This window comes from Drosophila serrata, unplaced genomic scaffold (genome assembly GCF_035046125.1).
Source record: "Drosophila serrata isolate PLE 108 unplaced genomic scaffold, ASM3504612v1 contig_359, whole genome shotgun sequence".
In the NCBI taxonomy this organism is placed as follows: Eukaryota; Metazoa; Arthropoda; class Insecta; order Diptera; family Drosophilidae; genus Drosophila; species Drosophila serrata.
This window is the reverse complement of record NW_028257257.1, coordinates 1,077,274-1,099,244: the sequence shown is the minus strand read 5'-3', so window position 1 is coordinate 1,099,244 and position 21,971 is coordinate 1,077,274. Positions and strand designations below refer to the sequence as shown.

At 36.3% G+C, this 21,971-nt stretch overlaps 1 protein-coding gene across 31 annotated transcripts in view; it reads right to left on the bottom strand.

Annotated features, from left to right (window-relative positions):
* Window positions 1–21,971, bottom strand: part of Rbfox1 (RNA-binding Fox protein 1) — a 148,669-nt gene that overhangs the window by 110,677 nt on the left and 16,021 nt on the right. For all 31 annotated transcript variants that reach the window (XR_015272975.1, XR_015272978.1, XR_015272972.1 and 28 more), the window contains exon 2: window positions 5,877–6,370. Coding sequence is in view for 20 of the 31 variants with exons in the window: in XM_086838749.1 (XP_086694875.1) it covers window positions 5,877–5,942 (66 nt within the window). In the remaining 11 variants the exon portion in view is untranslated. The remainder of the gene's footprint in view (window positions 1–5,876; window positions 6,371–21,971) is intronic.

The window sequence follows — 21,971 nt, the reverse complement described above, 5'->3', positions numbered from 1 at the left end:
ATTTAGCCCAATATTCGTTATTAATTGCATACAAAACGGGTTAAACAAAAAATAGCCATCTTATTTACTGGTCTTATTTTGTTTAAGAAATAAACAAAAATAATATTTCTTTACATTTTCCTGTAATATCCTTTCCCATTTCTCCCAGTGTAGATGTGTGATTTTAGTGGCTAACATTGTTGTTGTTGTTGCCACCGCTGTTTTTTTGGTGGTTTTGGAGGCTCCACCTAGCGGATAGCTGCCAAAGCAGCAGCAGCAACAACAACAACAGCGAACTTTTGTTGATTTTGACCGCCGCACGAATGTTTGCTTTTGGCCAGCCGCTGTCTCTCGCGGCCCGCCCACCACCCACCCTCCCCCCTCCTTTTTACCTATTCTCTTCAGTCTTCTGTTTGTGATTGCGTTAGGCCAGAATGGGGGAGGAAAGGAGAAAGAGGTCCTGGGAGCCAGGACAGGAGTTTGCACTCTGCGTTTGGGCTGCGAAACTGCGGCGGAAGTCAATAAAAGTTGGGCTAGTCCGTGGCAACGGTTAGAGCGACGACTGTCTGGCAGCATTTTGGCCAAAAACAAAAAGGCTCTAACCAAATTAGCAGGGATCGGGCATCGAGCAGAGCGGGAATCGAGTTTAAGGACTTGGTATATTTGAAAAGGACATGTGGGGGGTCTTTGTTAAAGGGATTTTATATAGTTTTTGGGTAATATTTCAAATAAGGATAGGTATTTTTCGTATCGTAACTATTTATCAGTGCTTTAGGAATTTTACGAGATTAATTAGAATGTTGATATATCTTTTCTTCTATTTTTATTTATTTAATTTTGTTTTTTATTATTTACACAAAATATACGTCCTTCTCATATTTAAATATATTTTTCATAAGTTTGTTGAACTAGTTTTCAAGTTTTCGCCATATTTCTGAAGGCGAAAGCTTTTCAAAGGAAACTTTATTAACTGGTATACAACCTTCGTCCTTCGAGTGACGCCATCTATGCAGCTATTCTAGGAAACAAAACCTCAAAGTTTGGGTACAAATGCAAACAGCGAACTCTAGCGGACTAAATATGAGTTTCAAGCAAAAGCCTTAAGGCGCAAAAGCTTTCAAAATGGCAACAGGTTCAAAAGCTCTCCTGCACACGCACTCACACACACACACACACACATCCTTATAAAAATTGCATTTATTGCAATAAATAATAGTTTTTCAACTAAATAATAAACGAACCCATATATCCTCATTGATCTGAGTCCATTCATCGTTCAATTCCACATTCAACTGACAGCAGCGATAGAAAATGCTCCAGTTTCCCGTTATGGAAACGCCGCAAATGCCGGAAAACTGAGTTCCCGTTGCAATAGGCCAATTTTCCTCAATATCTATATTCCATATCCATTCCATATTGCTTTGCACTAATTATTAACCACACAATTGACAAATTTCACAAATAATCACTAAAAAAGCAACAAATAACTACAACTTCCAAGCCGGGAACTAAAAACCGAACCGATCGCGCCGACAATTTTTTTCGTTTGCGAATTGGCAAAAGATGGCGAAAGAGGAAATCCCAAAAATGGAGAGACGCGGCAGAGAAAGGAGCAGAGGATCCAGGACAGAGCGACACCGACGCAGTGAGTACTCATCAGCGATGGCTAATAAAAAGCTAGATTACGGAATCTTAATTTGTCCCACAAATATTCCTTATTTATTAAAATTGGAATTTTTATAAAATAAATAACTATATGGACAATTTAGTTAATAATTTTTGGCTAAACTGAACTTTATCTTTATTATTTATAAGCACTATTAAATACTATATACGCATATAATAGACGATTTTTAACTATATTAACAGCTTTATTATAAGGCACTATAACAACAAACTATTTTACCTCTTTGCCTCATAATTTAATCATTAACTAATTTCTAATATAAGCTAATAGTACCATTAGCTAAAACAAGGTAGCCAACGTGACAACACTGAGAAGCCGCCAACGCAGAAGGAGCGCCAAGATGTCTGCTCGAAACTCTGGCCATTCAGAGGCGGCTAAAGGGCGGTCAGGCGCGAGCGATCGCACCCCCTGCCCACCGATAAAAAAGTGTATACTCTCTATACGCCCCTGTGCTTATTCTCAAAGTGTGAGCGCGGTTTCACTGTTCTAACGGGGCTTTGAGAGAGTGGAAATACTGGCCAAAGGAAAATAGGAAAGATCCCGCGCATTCCTTCGTATGCATTCAGAAAGTACGAGAGAGAGAGCACTATACTAACTTAGCTCTGAGAGAGCCGAAACAACGGCCAAAGGCAAATTAGGCTCAATTCGCGCGGTTTTCTCGAAGTGAAAGCATTAAAATCAGTTCGTCGTCGGGTTAAAATACAAAATAGAGCATTAATTTAATAGAAAATAACATTATTAGAGCATTATCGGTAAGCTGAAGGCTTTAGGCAGTGTTTGTATTTTTGATTTAACGAATTAAAGGTAAATTTAACCGAAAAAAAGAGCTTTCTTAAGCCCGAGCAGGAAGTGGAGTTTTTTATATAAAATTGTATGCAGGTATTTAATAAAACTAATTACAACTCATCCACAGTGGAGTATAATTATAATAAATAATATTTGCCAGGCTCAGGTGTCTAATTTTATGGCACTAAAACGGATTGCTAATACTCAAATAAGTATGTGTGTATGTATGCGTTTTTTTTTATTACGAAGCCGCCGACGCAGTAGCGCCAAGATGTCTGCTCGGAACTCTTGCTTTTCAGAGGCGGCTGCAGGGGGGTCAGGCGGGAGCGATCGCACCCCCTGCCCATCGATAAAAAAGTGAATATAAATTTGTCCGTGTTTTAACAACAATACCATTTTGCATTTCGAATTTTATAATTCACTCTTACCGATCCCCCTTAATAAGAACCCTGTCTATGTTCTCTCTATACGCCCCTGTGCTTATTCTCATAGTGTGAGCGCGGTTTCACTGTTCTAACGGGGCTTTGAGAGAGTGGAAATACTGGCCAAAGGAAAATAGAATAGATCCCGCGCATTCCTTCGTATGCATTCAGAAAGTACGAGGGAGAGAGCACTATTCTAACTTAGCTCTGAGAGAGCCGAAACAACGCCTAAAAGCAAATTGGGCTTATTTCGCGCGGTTTTCCCGAAGTGAAAGCATTGAAATCAGTGCGTCGTCGGGTTAAAATACAAAATAGAGCATTAATTTAATAGAAAATAACATTATTAGAGCATTATCGGTTGGCTGAAGGCTTTAGGCAGTGTTTGTAGTTGTGCTTTATCGAATTAAAGGCCAATTTAAGCGAAAAAAGAGCTTTCTTAAGCCCGAGCAGGAAGTGGAGTTTTTTATATAAAATTGTATGCAGGTATTTAATAAAACTAATTACAACTCATCCACAGTGGAGTATAATTATAATAAATAATATTTGCCAGGCTCAGGTGTCTAATTTTATGGCACTTAAACGGATTGCTAATACTCAAATAAGTATGTGTGTATGTATGCGTTTTTTTTTTGTTACGAAGCCGCCGACGCAGTAGCGCCAAGATGTCTGCTCGGAACTCTTGCCTTTCAGTGGTGTCTGCAGGGGGGTCAGGCGGGAGCGATCGCACCCCCTGCCCACCGATAAAATAGGGAATATAAATTTGTCCGTGTTTTAACAACAGTACCATTTTGCATTTCGAATTTTATAATTCACTCCTACCGATCCCTCTTAATAAGAACCCTATCTATGTTCTCTCCATACGCCCCTGTGCTTATTCTCAAAGTGTGAGCGCGGTTTCACTGTTCTAACGGGGCTTTGAGAGAGTGGAAATACTGGCCAAAGGAAAATAGGAAAGATCCCGCGCATTCCTTCGTATGCATTCTGAAAGTACGAGGGAGAGAGCACTATTCTAACTTAGCTCTGAGAGAGCTGAAACAACGGCCAAAGGCAAATTAGGCTCAATTCGCGCGGTTTTCTCGAAGTGAAAGCATTAAAATCTGTGCGTCGTCGGGTTAAAATACAAAATAGAGCATTAATTTAATAGAAAATAACATTATTAGAGCATTATCGGTTGGCTGAAGGCTTTAGGCAGTGTTTGTAGTTGTGCTTTATCGAATTAAAGGCCAATTTAAGCGAAAAAAGAACTTTCTTAAGCCCGAGCAGGAAGTGGAGTTTTTTATATAAAATTTTATGCAGGTATTTAATGAAACTTATTAAAACTCATCCACGCGTGTGCAGTATAATTATAATAAATAATATTTGCCAGGCTCAGGTGTCTAATTTTATGGCACTAAAACGGATTGCAAATACTCAAATAAGTATGTGTGTATGTATGCGTTTTTTTTTTTTGTATTAAGAAGCTGCCGACGCAGTAGCGCCAAGATGTCTGCTCGGAACTGTGGCCATTCAGAGGCGGCTGCAGGGGGGCCAGGCGGGAGCGATCGCACCCCCTGCCCACCGATAAAATAGTGAATATAAATTTGTCCGTGTTTTAACAACAATACCATTTTGCATTTCGAATTTTATAATTCACTCCTACCGATCCCTCTTAATAAGAACCCTATCTATGTTCTCTCCATACGCCCCTGTGCTTATTCTCAAAGTGTGGGCGCGGTTTCACAATTCTAACGGGGCTTTGAGAGAGCAGAAATACTGGCCAAAGGAAAATAGAATAGATCCCGCGCATTCTTTCGTATGCATTCTGAAAGTAAGAGGGAGAGAGCAGTATACTAACTTAGCTCTGAGAGAGCCGAATCAACGGGTAAAAGCAAATTAGGCACAATTAGCGCGTGTTTCTCGAAGTGAAAACATTAAAATCTGTGCGTCGTCCGGTTTAAATCAAAATCAGTGCATTTATTATGTATAAAATAACAACATTAATGCATTATCGCTTGACTGAAGGCTTTAGGCAGTGTTTGTAGTTGTGCTTTATCGAATTAAAGGTCAATTTAAACGATAAAAAGTGTTTTCCTTAGATTGAGCTGCAAGTGGACCTTTTTATATGAAATTGTATGCAGATTACAGTAATTTAATATAAATAATTAGAGGTGATACACACGTGTGCATTATAATAGTAAGGAAATAAAGTCTGCCTGGCTCAGGTGTGTATATGTGTGTGCAAAATTATGTATGTATACATGTGTGCTTTGGCAGAGGGAGAGAGAGAGAAGAAAATAATGCCAAAAGAAAATGAGAGTTAGTTTGCGCGGTTTTTTTTGTCTTTTTTCGGAGTGAAAACATAAATCGGTGTTTGTCGTCAGCCTAAATACAATATAATTAATTAATTCAATTAGAATTAGCAATCGTAATGGACTTTTGGCTGCAGGCTATTTACGAGCATTTAATGTTTGCCAATTTTTGGTGTCTAAATGTAGGGAATTAAAACGGATTTGATAATTCGTAAATATGTATGTAAATACATATGTGTGTATGTATGTTCGTGTAAACGTGTGGATCTTAAGTGGATGGTGGATGTTGTGGATTCTCTTGCGGGTGATAAATTGAAAGGGAAGAGAAAAAGAGATGGCAGATCTGCCTTTTGAAGTGGAAGGTACGAGTAGTGAGAGTGAAAGGGAAAGAAAACTGATATTGCCAAACGGTTAAATAATGCCAAAAATTAACTACAACTAATTATAAATAATAAAGAAACGTAAATTAAATGTAATTGAAAAACATGAATATATTGTAATGAAATAGTGAATATCTGCAAGTTTGCAGAGGGCTGCAGTATTATAATTTGCTAGGTAAGTTTGCATGTTTTAATATATACATATTTATATTTTAAAATAATATTTTAAATATATTTTACCATTATTATTTTACTATTATTTATGCATCGCTTAAAACAATATATTTGAAAGTATATATGTAAATATTTTTTTATATTAAGTTTTTATTTTTACCTGTTGCCTCTGATGGAATTCCACTGGCGAAACATTTCCATTAACTTCAACTGCCGACGCAGACATTTGTTCTTCTGTTATTTCTTCAATTTTTGCAGTGTATTTTTTTGACAAGATATATATTTTAGTTGTTGTTTTGTTTTATAGCTATATCACGTTGCATGCAATACACAATTGACACTTTATTGTATTATTTGGCGACTTGACATTTGTCCGATTCTTTTTAGAGGCTTTTCGCCTATTTTTGGCGCCTAATTGAATTCGCGTCGGGATTTTCCAGATTTCTCTTGAGGAAGCGCACTTGTTTTTTTTTTTTTTTCTTTCTTTTGGTTCTTGTTCTTGTTGTTGTTTAGGTCAGTGGAACGTGACGTGATTTCCTAACAGTAAAATCCCAAGAGGGCGGGGGAGATAAGAGGCTGTGGTTTGACCTCTGGACTCTAGCAGTTTATTAGGGGATTTTGATTCGACTTCATTTCTTCTTTATGTTTGTTTACCTGCAATTGAGAAGGAGGAAAAATTAGATGAGTATTTTATGTTGGGGCTTAGGTTTAGAGCTCTACTTAGAGGTTTCTTCACTATTTAAGTTTATTTTGGGGAAGTTTTGGGAGTGTTCTTTATCGGAATTTATATAGAAAAAGGTTTCGGTTTAAATTCAGATACGTGTTCAGTCCATAATCAAAACGTTCATCTTAATACCCTTTCAGTATGATCTTTTTATTCAAAAGCTTGAAAAGCAGTGAAGGAGTAATTTACGAGATGCTTGCCATCTCAGGCAGATTTTTCAACATTTTATTATCATTAAAATTATTAAAAAAAAAAATTCCGAAAATTTTAAATTTTATTTTTGGGAAAATTGTCATGAAAAAGTATCGATTTAAAGAATGTGAATATTTTAAGATTATTTATACGATTCGATCCTATAATTTAATTGCAAACTGCAATGGTATATAAACTTCGGCTTATTGAAGTTAATAAATTTTAGTTATTGATTTTAAAGTAATTAAATAAATCCCAAATTTGGTGTAATTATTTCAACCTCATGTAAAAACTAAAATCTAATAAAGGCTAATGTTTTTTTTTAACGAGAAATACACATACTGAATTAACAGTGTATTTTTAGAGGACACCGTGCTGATATATTTTCGTCTAAATTGGCAGGAATTGGCATGTGAGTGAATTTCGATTGATTGCGAGACATTTTTAGATTTTTCACGTTGACAGATGAGATGAAAACGAGAGGGGAGGGGCTAGAAGGTGGTAGGCTGTGGGGTTTCAGGACACAGGAGTATAGCTAACAAGGTCCTTGAAGGGTAGAAATGTGCAGGCCAGATTGGTTTATTCAATGGAACGATTTTTAAATTGAAATTTATACTCTTTCTCCCTTTTTTCCCTCTGTAATAATAGTTGCATGTAAAGTTATGTAAGACTAATTTATTTCATGTTTCTACCGTTTCAACCGCAAGTCACAAAAAGTAAACCACTTTTTTTTTCCCGTCCTGGCTAATTTCTTTCATTTTCGTATAATTTTTTTGAATTTATTTTCCACTTCCTTTTTAAATACTAGAGTTTTCGGTCCTCTCTCGCGTTCACATTCCCATTTAAATAAATAACACCAACATAAAAATTCATTTGCCAAGGATAACAGAAAAGAATTGCCAGAAAAAATTACTAATTTGTTAAATGAGAGAGAGAGAGAGACTGTGGCAAAAAAGAAAGGGGATACAATTTCTGAGAGCTGAAAAAAAATTAAGTGACGCAGGTCCCTTTTTTTTACGTTCTCATTTTTATATCCTGCAAAAGGGTATCATAATTGTTGACAAAACAACAATTGTTTAAATATTTTTGGAAATAATTACTATTTAGATTTTAAAATATCTTTGAAAAAGATAATTATACAGAAATCCATCGGAATTCATATTTTTATATGACTTTATTTCTTCTCCGATTCAAAACACAATCCTGCTTATTTCATATTTATCATGCTTTTCGAAAAAGTGTATTTCGAGTCATCTGTGAATTTCTACTGATGGAGAGGATAGGAGATTTTTTAACTAAGCGCCTCCAAACTGCTGCTGACACATTTGGCACATGCCACCAACGGCATGGTGCTGTAAAAGTCGGGTGGCACTACGTCCTTTCACCTCACATCCTTTTACCTCCATGCGCCCCAGCTCTTACCCCCGGCGAACATGCTACATTGCTAATGTGTCCCATTTGCAATGGCGAACCACTGAAGCTTAACACGTTGTCTACGCAGACAAGCCGCCCGCCAGCCACGCCCACAAACACAGAGCAGAGAAAGGAGGCGAAGAAGAAGAAGAAGTAGCGGGCAAACTTTTGCCGCCTGCAATGTATGCTATAGTTTTTGCTTATCAATGTGTGCACAGTACGGTGAATATTCGAAATGAGGGAACTACCAAGAAGACAACTTTAAGAGGTCCTCGTAAAATTAAAAGAAAGTAATTTTTAATAGTGAAATGAATAATAATAGTAATGAATAATAGAATTAGTAAAAAGATCCTTTTTCGGCTCAAATATGAGGTTCTAATTGGGGATAACATTTTATTAAAAGCTCACAGAAGACCCGAAAACCCAATTAAAATAGGAAAATCAATTGATCTTCAAGGTGTAACTTGGAGAATATACATAAGTCTATTATAAAGAGGAAAACACACCTTTAAAATATCTCAAAGCAAACCCTAGATTCTCTATATCGAGTTACCACTGCCTGCATCTGTTGGCACACATTCTGTGCTGCACCAATCGTTGTGTGGGAGTGTGTAAAGCCATTCAAAAGTTGCATCTGACTCGGAACCCTGGGGAAAAATGAATGGAGCTGAAAGGAGAAGGAGTACTGTGTTTGAGGGGTGGGAGGAGGGGTGTGTGCGTGTGTGTGGCAATGCAATCCCAGCGGTAATTGTCTCGTTACTCGCTGCTTGTTGGTAAACATTCCGCATACACGAACACACATAATCACGAACCCACCGGGTTTCACTGTACCCCCCGGACGAGAAGCGGAAGTAGGCGCACAAGCACACAACCCCTCCCACCCCTTTTATCTTTCCACTTTTGAGCGCCACCACCACCATTTGGCTAATAATTTATTTACAGTTAACATTTTATAAGCCCAGGACATCCGTAAACACACACACACACACACACACACACACACACAGCCCGCCCGGAGGACTGCCATTTGATTTCGCAAATATTTGCAGTCAGCTTTTGCACTTTCCATTTTTTATTTCTTTAGGGTTTACTTGAAGGTATTTGAAGGTTTGTTGGGGGTGAAATTATTTAAGAAAGTTTATTTTAGGGATTTCAAAATTGGGTTTAAATATAAAGGGATATTTAAAGAGAAATCGGGTTCATTAGATAAGTTTATTACATTTTTATACATACAAAAACTTAGTTTTCAAATATATCTTTGATTAATGTGGCCAAGAAAACCTGTAATATTCCTAGCCTTTCTCTATAATTGATTTTAAAATATTTAAAGAGCATTTCCACTTCTATTAAGCGATATTCCCAAGCCTATCTCACTTCCTTGGAGCCTCCTCCTTGCACCCAATATCCTTTCGATGGCCAACTTCTGACAACTCTCTGTAGCACCATTTGCCATTTCAGCGCGCTGATGGTAAGTGAAATATGCACAATTTCCGTTTGCCATTTCAAGGCGCGGGTAGGAGGGGAGGAGACACCGGCAGACTTCGAGAAGGATATGAGGTAGCAATGTTGTTAGCAAATGTAAAATACAGTTAACACAGTGTGTGTCTGTACCGTGTGTACGTGTGCCACACATAAATGAATGAAAAGGCCATTCGGTTAACAGGATGTCAAAAGGAGAAAAAAAGAAATTCAAGCAGGGCGGCATCCAAGGATCGAGGAAGGCAGTGAAACAGTAAAAGTTGCCATCAGTTGCTTTCAATAGCCATTAAGGTGGCTTTTCCCACCCTCTCTCCAGTATTTTCCAAACCTCTGAATGGAAATGCACTTCTAATGGCCATTCGAAGCGGACAAAGTTATATTCACTGTATTTGTTATATATACTAGGAGACTTACTAGCCGGCTTTTCTTTTATTTCCCTGTTCAACAAGCTCAGCAGCACGAGTTTTCCACACATGCACCTCTGAGTGTGCAGTGTGTGTTTGGGAAAGTGAATGTGATTTGCATGGGTTTAACAAATTGAAGTTGTTGCGGAATGGTGAACAACAGTCATGGCTTTCAACGAGTTCAAACAGAAATTGTTGGTCAGGGAATACGGAAGTGGTATTTCCCATGCATTTATTGCTGTTTTAACACGGGATTATTGGCTTAAATACAAGTTTAAACTTTAGAGGATTTTATTATTTTGGGGTTGGTTTTATGTTTAATAATAATAAATACAATAAGCTTGGTTATTTGACAATTGACACAGTTTGTTGTATGAATTTAAAGCCTCGACATGAGGTTTGTTTAATAAATTGATATTCTGACAAAGCTGTAAATCAAATAGAAATAAATTTATGGAAAAAATACTCAAAGCAAGATTATTTAAAGATCAATTTATTAAAGCCATCTTCAATTTCAATTTAAATCTTGGGAAAACTAGAAACTTTAACCCAAGCATCTTCTAAATAATTATTTTGATAAAAATCTCTAAAAGTGTGATAGGGAAAAACCCCAAAAGTTTTCTTTTTGTTGTGGCTTTGGTTTCCTTTTAGCTATGTCGCTCTTATTACCATTTTTGTTGTGGCCTCTAGCACCGTGAACTTTATTGGTCGAATCCTTAAATGGGCCAGAATTTCATTGAGATTGCTGGAAAATGTAATGTGGAAACTTTGAAGGATTTCATTCGCCTTCGCCGGTGGCAAAAGTTGCAAGTAAATTTTTACTTTTATGATGAACTTTTGACTGGCTGCCTCGTCTGGTTTGTTGGTTTGTTTCGCGCTGCGTTTTTCTTTGGTTGAAGAAAAACTTTTGTGCTGCTGCTGCTGCTGCTGTTCGCCGGTTGTTGTTTGCATTGTGTGCTGCTGTTTTTTGTTTTGTTTGTTTTCAGCACAGTGAGTGTACCCCGTTTTGCTTTTCGCTGTTTGCTCTGCCGGGAAACTCTCGAGCGAATAACCCAAGGCAACGCATTGAGCAGCAACAAAACGTTTCGCTGTCACGCGTAAAATATATATTCGCCATAAATTTCACCCGCTCATTGCATGCAACGTGACTTTAAGAAGCAGAGGAGCAGAGGAGCAGAGAGTCTGCAAAGCTTACGTTTCTAGTGCGTTTTTTGCACAGGATTCGCTTGGTAAATTAAAAGGATTCTCTTGCACGCGGGTGGGGTTTTCTTTTACTTTGTAGTTGAAATTGATTTTAATATGATTTAAGCACTAATTTGAGACGAAAAAATGAGCACTAGAAAGAGAGACAATTATTTTAGATATGTTAAAAGCGTGTATTTCAATTTAAAGTATCCCAAAAGTTTAAATGTATCCGACAGAAGTAACGAGAAAACATTAATTTTAAATAAAAATAAAATAAAATAGGAAATGGTCTAGTTGATTCTATCTAAAGTGTCCTAAGGAAGCTGTTATTTGAATTATGGTTTAAAAAGGTACTTTATTTAATGACTTTTCTAAAGATTTTAGTATACTTTTATCTATGATAATTGCTTTCTTTTAAGTTAAAAATCGTTTTAAATAAGTAGCCATAATAGAAACATCTTTAATTTCCTTTTTCTGACTTAATTTTATACACTGGTCAAACTTTTTAACAAGTTCCTTAAACCTTGAAATATTTTATAAGCCTTAACAAAAAATAATGTAAGGCATTCCAACTTTAGACCCTTTAAAAAATTCTGAAATTTTCCCCGCTAGCCAGGACCAACTGTATGCCGGTTATTTCTCTGCAAAAGCATTTTTGGCAACAAGTTTATGTTTTGTTTTTCTTTTTTTTCTCCCGGGGCTTTGCTGTTTGTTTTATGCTTTTTAATATGGCGACTGCGGTGCTCGTAAATTTACGCAGCAAAATTGTTTGGAACGTAGGGAAAACGTTAGAAGTCGGTCCAGGACTTGTCCTAGCACTCGAGCTTAGGGTGAACCTGCTGTGCTATGTGACAAGTAACCGGGAGTCGTCACCCCAATGGAGCAACTCAGCTGGCAAACCGAACTCCCAGTCAGTTTTATTCACTTTATGACAATTTCTGAGGCGGTTGGGAAATTGTTGCTTTTCTCCCTTACATTGTTTGGCGCTGTTTCTTATGTTTAATGTTTGCTCAACCTTTGACATTGAAACAAAGGAATTGCAGTCTCCGCTTCTCTTCTTTTTTTTTTTTGTTTGTTTCGGGAAAACCCACACACTTGAAATTTTATGATTGATTTAATGAGGAAAATTGTGTGAATATATATAGGGGGATATGTGTTAAATTGAATCGGGGAAGGTGCAGGAAATTTAAAATGGAAATTGGAGAAATTGTTTGACATTTTATAATCCGTTCATAAATAATACAAGACAGGTTATTTTTTATTTGAAGGTGTTCTGTAACGATTATTATAAAGCAGAAGTAGGAAAAATAAGATTAAGATTGTGGAACCCTTAAATAGATTTAATATTTCAGCATTGCCAACACGAATTTTTAAACATTAAGCATTGCCAGCATTCATTGTTGTCCTTCTGTCCGTCTCTTAGCCAAAATTAATCATTAGATATAACAATTTTAAAGACAAAAAACTACCAAATGTTGACCAAAAATAAATTAACAGTTAAAAGCTTTGAATTTAAATTTAAATTATCAATTGACTTGTACACTCAAGACAGCTTTTATAAAATTATTTTCTTGATAAAGTTTTAAACATTTCCGGACCATTTGGGATGCGAATGAATTTCGTATCATTTCCTGGAAAATATTCCCAAAACAGACGACTTGTGACAGTTTTTGGTGATTTTCTTTCTGCTTTCCTCTCTCTCACACACACATCCACACACATTTTCGTATAAACGAAATGAATCTTTTATTTTAACGCAGCTGATGCTGCAGGATTGTACATTGTTCTTGGCTTGATTTTCCGCTCTTTGATTAAGGAGAGGAGGAGATATCCTCGCCCATGGGAATTGCAGCTGATTGGTTCTGTGCGAGGTTTGTTTTTCAGATTCTTTTCCGGCTGTTTATCTCTGTGGCACAAAACGAGGAAATCGAAAAGCAAACGACCAAGAAAAAGCAACAAAATAAAGAAAATTATCTGCTGGAAAGGAGGGGTATTTATATATTTTTTAATTCGGAAATGTGAAATAGAAATAGGAGGACGGTGAACTAAAGTAATTTCCTTGGCACCTGGCTCGAGGGAATTCTGCCCCTAATTCAGTCGTAAATATTTACGCGCAAATTTTTCGTGATTCCTTTTTGATTATGTTTTTGGTTTTGTTTGTTTTCCTTTCGTTTTTCGTTTGTTTTGTTTTGTTTCCAAACTTTGGCCATTAAAAACATTTGTTTGCGCATCAAATTAAACGCGTTGGTAAGCCGACAAGCGATTCCTCTACAATATAATTGAGAGAGTGGCGGTATATTTTTTGCGAGAGTATCTTGTTTGTGTGTTCGTGTTGTGCTATATCCTCTCGTTTGCCGTTGGCACTTACTCACACCGACGAGGTCTGCGGGCGAACTGAAAACTGCGGCAAGCTGATTTCGTCCTTCCACAGGACCTGCGAGAGAGAGAGAGCGTATAACAGTTTTTGACAGCCCGGAAAAATCTTCGGTCACTTCGGCTCTCTGCTTTGCTTTATCGTTAGCTTTGTTTACATTTACAAATTGCTGCGCAGGATTGAAACATAAACGTGGAAAAATCCTTTTTTCACAAATTTGAAATACTCTAGTAAAAAATTTCAAGAAAAAAATATAATTTTCCAAAGTAAAGTACAGAAAATTATTATAAAATCAAAAGAACACTGTTAATGAAGTTTGGTATAAATTATACTTAAAAGATATTTATTTTGGATTTAAAATATGTTAGGATTTTAAATTGACTTAGTTTTGAAATTTAAATAAAATGTTACAGCATTGCCAACTGAAATAATTTAGTCAGCATTTTCGGCATTGCCAACTCTAATTTCCAATTTGTTTTAAAGCACTGCCAACTTAAATTTAAGTTTGAAAAAGGTTTTATTAATTGAAACTAGCTAAAATTGATGAATATCCCCGTGAAAGAGTATGCAAAAAGCCTTTCCTGAATTTTCCTTCTGTTTTCCTTCCGTTTTCTCAGCTGCTGCAGTTTTCGCTTCTGTTGTTGGTGCTTTTGTGGGTTTCGGAGGTTTATAGCTTGGTGCATAAATCGTTTGTTGCCTGCAGCAACAGTCGTTACCGCTGCTTGTTGTTGGATTTTAAAAGTCGATGGATTGACCTTCAATTAATTGTTGTACTCTGCTGCCTGACATTGAAACAATTAACGGCATTTTCCTCCCCCAATCGCTTTTCCTTCTTTTCATCCCTTTGCGAGAGTTTTTCTCGCGTTGATTGAGATGGAAAAGTGCATTGAAAAGGTCTGTCTCTGTGGTGGTGTAAGCAATTAGTCTTTGTTGGGTGGATTGTTGTACTGACACCATTCGGATCGTGATTTATATTGTGCAGGAAGTCAAAGGATTGACAAACAGGCTGTGAAGGATTGCTGTAGCATACTTTTTTGCGTCAGTTGGGAAAGTAATTTGTAAATGGTTTTGGTGCTGTTTTTAGGTTTCAATCCATAATTTAAATATTTATTAAATTTTGTTTAATCTTATAAAAAGCCTTCAAAACCGAAATCCCCTTTCTAAGCCCTATTCTTGTCACCTATAAAATGTAAATTCCCATTTTGTGGAAACTTTAATACCTGAAAAACATATTTCACCAAAAAATAAGCCCTTTTGGCAAACTATATGCGGTGGTTTTGGTCAAACATGTCGAAAAAAATGGTAGAAAAAACCAAATATATGGCCAAAAAACAAGTTTAAGCGGCATTCAAGGCTGAAATGAGGATGGAAAGGAGGTGGAAAGGAGGTGGAAAGTTAGATGACAAGGACAAGGACCAAACACATGTCACAATTTTGTGTAAAAAACTTCTTAAAAATGTCCAAGCTGCGTTCTCTCACAAATTTTTCGGGGAAAAATTCAAGGATTTTCCAACAAATACATCTAAAAACATACTATACATGTGCGTGTGTTTGAGTGTGTAGAGGATCCTTAAAAATATGCAAATATCCATTTACATGGGTAGGACCAGAAACAACAAAATATAAGAACAAGAATGGAATCTAACTTAAGGGAGCCGAAGTTTATATACTCTTGCAATTTAAACTCAAAAATAGGACCGAGTCTAAAATCATTTTATAACTAAGCTTGAAAATTCGCATTCCTTGAATCAAAATTTATCAAAATTTTTAATCACAATATTTTCGATTTCCCAAAGCTTAAAAACCTCATAACTAAGATAAAAAAGCATAAATTTCGATTCGGAAAACTGTTCTGTGCTAGTCTTTGATAGGTTAAAAAATCTGCATACCCGATTCAAATTTTTTAAATATTACAAATTTTGTCAATTTTTCAAGATTTCAACAATGTAAAAACCTGTTCAAAAATTGAAAATACAAATTTTGAAATTTTTTTTCTTTTAACATTTCTAGAAAGATTTGTCTGTTGATGCTGATCAAGAATATATATGGTTTATAGGGTCGGAAATGTCTAGATCACAAGTTTCAAGCTTCTGAATAAAGTAAAATACCCTGCAAGGGTATAAAAATAGAGAGAATGGAACATAAGTGACGACAATTTGGAAAACACAAGAGTTGAGGGAATAACAAGCAACTTTAAATTTACATATACCAACGACATCTCTGATATATCCAATGCATAAGTTTGAATATATTTAAGCTACAAAATGTGCAATGTAAATTCTAAAGTCAACAAACTCTAGCCCTGAAATCGATCGATAATGAAATATATACGAAACCGCAAGGAATAACGAATAATTATAGGAAAATCCACTCGAAATTCCTTTTTAATTGAGTTGGCTGCAGTTGCGTTGGTTCATCATTAGAGCCACCAGAAGAAAAAGTAAAATAAAAGTGAAGAAAACAGATGAGGAAATTTTCTAGCTGGATTAAGTGGATGTGCAATGAATAATTCGGGTTTTTCTTTTGCCGTTGCTCCCAGCATAACGAGAGTCTTCAAGGAGGGGCTTAAAAACTCCAAGACATTGAAGAAATGTCTTTAAATTATTTGCCAAGCCATTCTTTTTTTGCATTTAATTGAATTAATTAAATGATTTAATGATAAATGATTGACTAATAGGGGGACTAATAGTGGGAGAGAATAAAGGTAAACAAAAGATTTTTTAACAGTTCTTTAAATTAATTTTTATTGACAGAGGAAAAACTAGTAACTGTCTGTGTCCAATTAATTTATTATAACTTTATATAAACTAAATTTTCTATACAAAAGCTATCAGCATTTAAATATCATTCTATTAAAATCCTGAATAAATAAATTGTGTTGCCTAAATGGCTTTCTTTAGAAGCAATTCAAGTATAAAACAATTCAAAGAAAAACCAAGGAATTTTTGGCCCTACATTTAATTTTTGTTGTATAAATATTTGCATATCTATGGAAAAGCCCTCCCGCTTTCCACAATAAGGGAGTTGGTAACATAAAACAAGCAAGATAGAAAATCAAATTATTGTTTTTGTGTGGCAAAGATTTTCGGTTTCATATTTCTGCCAGAGACAAATATTTGGTAAACAAATTTTTTGGACAATGTCAGGCTGTGGCTGCAGGCGCAAAATTTTAATTGGATCATCTTTTGGGGACACAGGAGAGCCGGAAAGAGAGAGAGAAAGAGCTAGGCTTTTCTATGCCATCTTTTCTCTATCTCTCTCTCCCCATAATGAGCCACATCAGGCTAACGATGACTTTTCCTCTGGCCGACAATAGATAACCCGGATAACCAAGGGGGTTGCAGTGCGACTTTGAAGTGTCATAAATGGCACAGTGGTAACAGTAACAACAACAGCAGCGACCTCACCACAAAAATATCCCTCCGGCCAAATTCACGTTTCTGTTTACACTGAAATGCGGCTAATTTTCACAACGACAACAACAGCAATGCGACAGGGGGAAAATGTTATGGAAAAGATGAACAAAAGTTCTGTTATGTGCGTCACAGCGCCAAGGCAAAAAATGAAGCCAATGGAAAGCTGAGGAGATATGAGGAAAGTGACTCCAAGGAGATACTCTAGTATGTCCTTAAAAATGATGGCTTGGGAAGTTGAAAAAGACATGAAGCAAAAGTTGTTAAATATACTTTAAAAAAAGGATTAAAGTTAATGATGTTCTAGGGAAAGAAGTAAAATATACTTTAAAATAGCTCATTAAAATAAATATTTAATGGGCTAAAAGCAGGTTTTTGTAAGTAAGACAGGGCTTTATACAATTAGGAATACTTTGATGTGTGAGATAAGAAATTTGTATATTAATTTAGAAAGTTTTAAAGTGAGATAATGCGTGTTTAAGGATATAAAGAAGTAATTTTTAGGATACTTAGAAAATATAACTTATATTATTTGATTAATTAATTACTTCAATTATATAAATTTCATAAACATCATGCTTTTTCCTCCCCTGCCACTTTTAATGCAAACTTTATTCATGAAAATCCATCTTGATTAGTTACTTCATTTCAAAATGCATCACTTAAATAAACCAAATGAAAAACTGTGGAAATATATATTTGAAAATTATGCAGAGCCACATAGCTCTGGCAGATTAAGTTTCCTCTGCAACTTCAGACCCCCAACTAGTCGAATTTATGGGCCATTGTTGGTCCTCGGAAGAATGAGAGGGCGAGAGTGGACATTTTCAATTTCAAGGAGGGCGAGGCAAGTTTTCCTGTCAAATTTAGCATGCCGTGCTGACTGGAAACTTTGTTTTTTTTTTTTTTTGGCTTTTTGTGTCCTGTCTGGTCCTTGGTCCTTGGTCTTTCTCTAGGAAAAAGGCCAGTGGCCGCCGCCGCTGCTGCATCCGGCGGAAACGAATGCGACATTTTTGCCAACTGCCTTAAAATGGAACATCCTCGAGAGATGGAGACTTCAATTATGCAAAAGAAGATTTGCCAGGCTCAGCAGGCAGACACAAGAATAAGATGACCACCATTTTCTTCTTGACACAAAATTTACATTTAATTTTCATTATTAATTATGCAATTATTCATGGCCAAGGCAAATGTTGATTCTCTCCTGGCCTCCTCCCTCTGTTTGCCTCATTATGTATAGTTTATCTTTTTCCAAGGGGAGGCTATTATGCCAATAAGCCAAATTGTTTATGAACAGACCACACATTTTGGGGTAGAAGCAAACTCTAAACAAAAACGGAATTTTCCTAGGAATCATTAATCACTTGCAGGATCCTGCCTGCCCTGAATATTTACCAAAGAAAGTATGCAAACAATGGCGCCTAGCCTAGACCTACTCGACCGACCATATTGAGTTGAAGCCAAATTCCCGCAGAGATTTCACTGAGCTTATCTCCGGGGCGAAATAGGAAATATTCCTTCCGCATCGATGGTGAATTCAAAAGGCATAAACCTACAAATTGATAAACCGAATGGAATATCCCCGCAGACAATAGAGCCAAAGAGCACCACGTGCCTCAACTATTTCTCATCTATATATATATATATATAAATATATATATTTTTAATATATGTATAGATCCCAGCTCCGCCTTGGGCATATGGCGCTGAAATCAGTTAGGAAACAGGCCTGTTATTAATACGCCAATCAGCATAAGCAGCTGATGCGTTGATAATGCCCGAGGGCAGCAAACAAGGCGGGAAAACTCTGACGGGGGGAGGGCAGGCGAAACTAATTCACAGACATTCCCAACCGTCAGTAGTCATAAATTTCGCCAAAGGCCAGAAAAAAAATAGAAAAAGAAAGTGTAAGGAAAAAGCACACTCAAAAGTTGAAGCGAAAATTGTTCGAAATGCACAGAGAAAATATTAAGTATACGCAGGAGTTTCTTTAAGAATTTCGATATATTTTATATATATTTAAAAGTTTTAAGTTTAAGTATTAATTTTCAAAAGTGTCTAAAGATTAAAAAACAATTAAAAATGTGTCTTGAAGTCAGCAAAGAAAAGAGGAAAAGGTCCTTACTCTGTGAATATTTTGTAGCATACATTTGAGGGCTATTTAACCGCGTTTAAAATCAACCTTGTTTCTTGTCAAGAATTACTTTAATTTAAGTATTATTATATTATTTTTTATAAATTATAATTAAATAATTATGAATCATAATTAATTTTAAAATTCCCCATTTATACCTATACTTTTTCTTACTGTGCCAAAACAATAGAGTTGAAATGAAGGAATATGGAGGGGAAAAATTGCTATAAGGCCCGCCCTGCTTATCTCTAGAAGAAAATCAGCAAGCAAAACTACTGCTAGCCCTAGTCGAAGGACTCCCAAGGGGAGAAATTGAAGCGGAAGTGCTCGAAAAAAGAAAGAAAATTTCTATATGTAAAGCCAAAAGAATACTCTACTCTCTAACACTCACAAAAGCCATGGCAGGAAGTGTAAGGAGCTAGGAAAACTCGCGTTGTGGTCCTTTGTGGAGGATGAAAGAAAGCAAAAAAAATAAAAAGGGGGGAAGGGTGCCAGGATACGGCGCAGTATGATAAATAACAGATGAGCAAAGGGTGTCAGCTTTGGGCCAAGACGAGAGGCTGCTGCCGAGGAGCGGGAAAATTGGGTTCGTTGCTTATTGAATGTACGACATTGGAGCAAACACTTGCCAAGGGGATCCAAAAACATGAGTGTTATGCACAGGCGACAAAAAAGGTAAATAAAGACAGGATCTTGATGGATTAGGTGAAATTTTGAAATAAAAAATGATCAAATTAACAGCTTTGAACTATATTAAAAAGATTTAAAATGCAAAGGTTACTAGATTTATAGAGAATCTTTCATGTTTTTTAGGCTTCAATTGCCTATAACATCATAAAATATTACAAATTAAACAGTTTTCCCCAACTCAAAGAACTTTTCCATAAATGTCTTTCACTTTTTTTGTGCCCCGCAGAGATTTTCCGCCAACTTTGGTCGCCTGCCACAAAAAGAAAAAAAAGGGGCGCACATAAAAGTAAAGTGAATAAAAAAGTACTCATGTCTGCTGGCATTTCTTTAGCCCCCGTCAACAGTTGCAATTCTTGGGTGAAATTTCCCAAATACATTGACTGTGAGAACGTCATGAATATTAAATTGCGATTATTGCCCCTGGCAATGTGTCGTCGACTGACTTGGCAACATTTGATGGCTTCGGTTGCTGCCCCCGAGTCTTGCCCCGAGTCTGTCCATGTTTGCCCAGATGTTTTCCTCCAAAGTCTTATCTCGATTTAGTTGGACTCTCGTTGAGCTTAATTAAATGCACTTTAATTAAGTGAGAGATATCAACTGGGAGAGCTTTAAACTTGGTCAAATGTGCACATGGTTGGACTTGAGATCCATCATCCTTGCGTTTGTCCCCATTTCGGTGTCAGTTTTGGCATCTCTCTCACGCTGTCGGCTCTCTCTTGATTTGATTGATTAATGGCCTTGAGAGGGGGAGGGGGGCAGAGAAATCGGGGTAAAAAGCAGGAAAGTAAAAATTGCCTCGATGCTCACTCACTCTCGTCCTGATGTGATTGAGAATTTGATTTATTGGCAGCAAACTAAGTTTGGCCAACGTCACAGGCCTTCTCCTAAAAAATGCAAAAATACAGTGAGGAAAATGGGTTAATTAATAAGGTAAAAAAAATAGAGAAATGCAGATACAGGAAAGCGAAGGAAGCCATGTTTTCTCTCGAACTTCAATCCAGAAAGCAAAATACAGAGACTACTTAAGATGTTTCATACCCCTGCAATATATTTTATGTTCAGTCAGATGCTTAAAACGGAGTGAAGGAGTCATTTCCGACCCTATAAATCATATATATTCTTGATCAGCATCAAAACGCGAAACTTTCTAGGTATTAAGGAAAGAAAAATGTTTTTGAAATTTTTTTCATAATATTTTTAACAGGATTTTTCATTGTTGACATGTTAAAAAAATTGACCAAAAATGAAATATTTTAAAAAAGTAGTTTACGTATGCAGATTTATTAATCTATTAAAAACTAGCACAGAACAGCTTACCGAATCGAAATTAATGAATTTTTGGCTTAGTTATAAGATTTTTAAACTTTGATTTATCGAAAATATTGTCAATAAAAACTTGATAAATATTCCTTCAAGGAATGCAAATTTTCAAGCAAAGTTATGGAATGATTTCAGACTTGATCCTATTTTTCAGAATAAATTTCAAGGTTTCATAAACTTCGGTTTTCCAAAGTTATAATTTCCTTTCTTTGTTCAATATGAAATCCAAGTAGGCGATTTTAGAACTGTTACTTTTCAATACAAAGTTTGAACCCGTAACGTTTACATTTCAGTATTAGCATCGCATCTGTTTAGTTAAAATCGTAAAAATCATTTTCGTGATAGTATTCTCCTTTTGGAGCAAATCAGTTTTTTAGATCTGTATAAATATGATTCGAAATTTGTTATATATAATGCCGACTGTGGTAAATCTGGTACGCAACTCGCCAAAATTTCAACAGTTGAACTCAACCGTCCAAATTCGTAATCGTAATCAAAATGTCGCGCCAACTGTTAAGAAGAGCCGCATCAGTGCCCGGAACTATCAATTCATCAAGATGGTGGATTTGCCATTAAATAAATTCTGATGAGAACCGGAACCGTCCGTTCATAAAGTTTTACTGTACCATCTTATGAAGTCCGATGAGAACCGGAACCGTGCATCATGAAGTTGTTTCATCTTATGAAGTGTGATGAGAACCTGTAATTACCTGGGCTAAATGTAATCCTCTGGATATGGCGGCACTATGAATCATTTCTATTTTGACTACGAATTTGTATTGGGACCGTGCCATTTTTATCTGGAAAAATATATATCTTTGGACCGTAATTTTGGTTTTTCTTATTCCATTTTCTCTTACTCCTTACTCGGCAACCAATCTGTTGGTAAAGTGAAAAGAATTTCGCAACTTTGACAGAGAGTGCGAG